The sequence below is a fragment of the Galeopterus variegatus genome, unplaced genomic scaffold, assembly GCF_000696425.1.
Source record: "Galeopterus variegatus unplaced genomic scaffold, G_variegatus-3.0.2 Scaffold4710, whole genome shotgun sequence".
Classification (NCBI taxonomy): Eukaryota; Metazoa; Chordata; class Mammalia; order Dermoptera; family Cynocephalidae; genus Galeopterus; species Galeopterus variegatus.
In genome coordinates this window covers 145,261-149,879 of record NW_007730821.1, presented here as the reverse complement: position 1 = coordinate 149,879, position 4,619 = coordinate 145,261, and the positions used below count along the sequence as shown (strand labels likewise).

General features: G+C 54.7%; 1 protein-coding gene across 1 annotated transcript in view; it reads left to right on the top strand.

Moving 5' to 3' along the window:
- Window positions 1-752: 752 nt before the first annotated feature.
- Window positions 753-4,619, top strand: part of LOC103603626 (bcl-2-associated transcription factor 1) — an 11,184-nt gene continuing 7,317 nt past the window's right edge. The window contains 3 exon segments of the mRNA XM_008588179.1: window positions 753-1,022; window positions 1,025-1,060; window positions 1,107-1,331. Coding sequence (XP_008586401.1) covers window positions 753-1,022; window positions 1,025-1,060; window positions 1,107-1,331 — 531 coding nt within the window.

Genomic DNA, 4,619 nt, shown 5'->3' with positions numbered 1-4,619 from the left:
TCAGCTCACCACACAGACCAGGAAGAAGCCCCGTACTGATGCCAGGGTGAATGCTGGGCTGACTCAGAGCTAACAATGAATCAGTCCAAAATATTTCTCAAAGACTCCTACCTTTGCCCATCTGCTGTGACCATGCTGGGGGCCTGCTGGGGTCCTCTATCTTGTCTCACCCTGCTGGTCTGTCTGCCCACCATGACTCTCTCCCCTCGTTTACTATGCTCCAGCCCCACAGCCCTTCTTGGTGGCTCTTCCCCAGCCTATGGGCCTTTGCACGAGCTGTTCCCTCTGCCTGAACGCCCTTCACCTGGCTGAGAACAACTCTTTGGTGCATCTCCTCTCAGTTGTCACTTCTAGCATGATGTTCCTGCTAGTGTCCCTCTCCCAGCCCCGTGACCTGCTGAGGCTCCTGTTTCTTTAGGCTGCCATGCACCCAAGACTTCTCCTTTGAAGCCCTTTGCCCTGTTGATGAGGTTCATCCTCAGTTCCTTTCTGCAGGCACCAAGCTCCACGGGGGAGAGAAAATGCCTGTCATGTCCACCGTTATATCTCCCTCCCCTATCACCATGCTCGGTCCATAGTGACACTCGGTAAATATCTGTTGATAGCTGATGCAAAGACGGTGCCCTTGCGTGAAGAAAGTCATCCTCCAGGCTGAATTTCCGCTGTGTTTTGAACAGCCTCAGTTTTCGGCCACCTCCAAATCACTCAAGATGCAGAATAGACCCAAAGACCAAGGTGCATGCACGTTGCTGATGTCCCTCCTCCCCGGGCGCCCCTTCTCTCCTCCCTTCCTTGGGCACGGAGGCCATCGAGGTGCGACCTGGCCGGGGGGGCAGGGCTTTGCCAGAGCGGGTCTGGCCCTGGGCTTGTTGGGGGAGAGCACCCGCTTCGTCCATCCGGCAGGTGAGTCCCGCGCAGGCCTCGTCCCGGGGTGGCCGCGGTGCGCGCGAGCAGCCAGCAGAGGGCGGCAGAGAGACAGGAGTGGTCCACGGAGCATCCCCAGCTCGCTAAGCCCAGCCGCGAGCCGAGCCGCGCGGACCCACCGAGCCCGCGCTCACCAGCCCCGGCTCCCGCGGAGAGGCCGCTGGCATCGGGAGTGCAGGCAGAGCCCCGCTGGAACCATGGCCAGCCCATCAGGCAGCCCCGAAGACACGGGCAAGCTCAGAGGCAGGGATGGCCGGCCGAGGAGGGAGGAAGACGATGCCCCTCCAGAGGAGAAGAGGTTGAGGCTGGGGCTGGAAGCAGGAATTGCAGAGACTGAGGAAGCAGAAGACGCGCCACGTCTGGGCACGGAGGACACCGGCACCCAGACAGGTGGCGAAGGCAGAGGTGTAAGTGTGGGGGCGGGCGGGGATGCTTGGCGGCCGCTGTCAGGTTGAAGTTGACAATTGGGCAGCAACTCCTGCGGGCGCGGTGTGACAGCTTGTGGGGACCTCCTGAGAAACTAGATGCTCCGGTGTTGGTGGCAAACGCCTTCTTGTTTATGTGGCATTGACTTACTGATTCTCCCACGACGTCGCTGGCCGGGGGACCCGCTGGACTCTGCGGTTGGCCAAAAAGGGGAGGGGGAACGCTGGGTCCTGGGGGACCCCAGAAGGGGAGGAGATTGGGGTGTCTCTGAGCAGCACTCACCAAGCACCCCCATCCTGGGCAGAGCTGTGTGGGGTGCCTCTCTGGGACTTTGCTGGCTGTGTGTGCCTCTCATCTGGGAAGGGGCTTGGGGGTGTGGGAAGCCCTGGGCACCAGGCTCGGCCAAACCCTGCTGTGCTCAGCGTATGGGCTGGCAGCGGCTCTCCAAGCCCCTCACCTGCCCTGCAGCTTCTGCTGTCGCTTCCCCGGGAGTGAGAGTTGAAAGGAGGCAGATGGCTTCCACCCCAGAAATCACTCCCCTCTCCCCATCCCTACAAAGAAGGGACAGCCAGGCAAAGTTCTCATCCCTCGGGCACTGCCCAGCTCTGGTCCCTGTCAGCCGAGGGTGCGTGCGAGCGTGTGTCTGTGGGGACGCGGGTCACTAGGTGTGTGTGGGCAGGGAGCTCCGTCGTCAGCTTGACCTCCTGGGATCCGCTTTCTGCTTCCCACCTGGGCTCTTCCAGTTGTGAATTCGCTGGCCTTCCATTTGGCGAGCACATGTATTTGGAAGACAAATGAGGGCTGGCTGGACGGCTGTCCCCCTTAGCAAGAGCTGCCACCTTGATAGTTTTTAATGGACAATGGGGTTGACCTTTTCCTTCCTTCCAAATGTTTTGATTCTAGACCATTTGCTCAGCTGAGCTTGTCTTAAAAACTTGACTAGTTGCTGATAAGCCCCACGCGAGAGAGTTCCTCTCCCTTTTGAGTCCATGTAGGCAGCGGCCGGCAGCCCTCCCTTCACCAGTCTGTGTCAAAGCCCAACTGGCCGGCTGTGGGTTGCTCCCAGATGCTGTCTTGGATCCCTTCTCACAGTGACACCCTCATCTCCCCACGGGTGTCACTGCATTCAGAGCTTGGGGCACCTGGACACTGAAACCAGGCGAATTCTCCTTGAAATCCCAGGAGAAGGACCATACTTAGGGAAGGTTTTTTTGGGACACATCATGGAAAGGATGGCAAGGAGTAGTGTCACAGAGTGGCGAGAGGAGAGGTCCTGGTCTGAAATGCAGTGATGGTAGCAGTGAAATGCCATGAAACTTTTATTGTTGGAAGCCCCTCCTTTCTTGCTTTGCCTCCCTCTTTTACATGGCCCTTGGTCACAGACCAGGGTACCAGAATGGAGTGACCCTGTGCAGTGGACTGGTTAGGGATGTGCGTCTGGAACCAGGCTGCTGAGGTCTACATCTCAGCTCTGCCCCTCCTCAGCTGAGTGACCTGGGGCAAGTCACTGAACCTCTCTGAGCCTGGCGTTCTCACGGACAACATGAATATGTCGACAGGCCCTACTTCATGGGGTTACTATTCCTGAAATTAAGCAAGGTGTGTCCATAGGAAGCACTTAGCATTGCTCCTGGCACGTGGTCAGTGCTCAGTAAATGTGATTTAGGACTGACGTTTGCTCCACGGAGCTTGCTTGGTATATTTCACTCTGCGGTGCATTACAAGAGACAAGGGTCTTTGGCCAGAATTTCCATGTTAAGTGCTTTCTGAAGATTAAAAGAATTACATGTAGACAAAATTGTTAAAAGGTAGAAACCCCACTAGACTTTTTTGCCCACAAAGGGAGATGGGAATCCCCCCTTGAAAGATTAGTGACTGGGCAGAAACTACGGGCCTCTCTTTTTGGGATGCCTGGACCTTCCTGGTCCGGGTGCCCCTCGAAAAGATGAAATCTTGGTTTTCAAGTTTAAAGGTTGACCATAACCCAGAGTGGCCCATAGCATCCATCAGACAAAATTCTCTTCCTTTTTAGTTTTGATAGGAATATTCTATGTGAAGAACCCAGGAAGCAGTTTCAGGCTGGTGTGAGGAGCAGCCAATATTTCTTTGAGGAGCGAGCCTATTTCTTCTCTCACAGGCCACGTCTGAGTGGATTGAGAACACAGCGCCCTTTCATGCGATTTGTCTGTGTAGACCATTAGCTTGGTGAAAATGTCAAAACTATCCTTGCTCTTTAATAGCAGATTATTTTGAACTTTTCTCTGCAGAAGCTGCATGAGACTTACTGTCCATGCTGTATCCAGACATTTTTAAGGATAAAATATCCTTTCTCATTACTGGGCCTGATGCTCTGGGTAGTTGAGGCTTAAATGTAACTGGTTGGCCCTCAGAGTGGCTCCCAGGCTCTGCTCTTGTCTTTGGGGTCAGGGGGCTGCTTTCTTTGGTGGTTGCTAAAGGATGCTTTTAGGAGGTAAAGTGGAACTGCAGGATCACCTGCTGGAGATGCGGCTGAAGGAGGGCCTGTGGTTATGAGTGCCTCCAGGAGGGACCAGGTTTCACAGGCTGCTTGTGCAACCTTCAGCACCAGCACTGTTGAGAAGGTATAGAAAAACTGGTCCTCCCAGAGCCTTTACTGATCCCTTTCAAGGGATCCTAGGGTGAGTCCAATCCTCCCTTCCTGGGAGGTAGAAAAAAATCTCTTCTGAGTAACTGGCTATCAGCCTCAATCATTTGCTCAGCTTTTCCCAAGACCAGGCAGCTCAGCAGAGATTTCCAGGTTGTGGAGAGAACTGAGCATTCAATGGTAATAATGCAACAGAATCCCTGAAATCCCCTGATGGGCTCTTTAGGCCGGAGCACCTGGGGCTGGGACTAGAGTGGGAAGGTTGTTGCCAGCATGGGGTTCCCTTAGAGGTTAATCCAATTGCAGGTCTTTTCCCTTCTTGCTGGTGATGGTCTACACCTGGGTTTCTCAACCTTGGCACTGTTTTTTTTCTTCTTTTTTTTCCCTTTTTTTTGTCTTTTTTTTTCATATCTGGCAACGGATCGCAACCCTCAGTGTCGCGCCCATACCGGACCGGGACTGGCAACGGGATCGCAACCCTCGGTGTTGCTCCCGCATCTCGCTCAGCCAGTGAGCGGCTGGTCTGTATGTGGGATCCGAACCCTCGGCGGGAGCACTGCCGCGCTTCCCAAGCAGCACACTGTAGCAGTGCGCCACCGGGCCGGCCCTAAATAAATTTCTTTTCTTTTTTTTTTTTTTTTTTGTC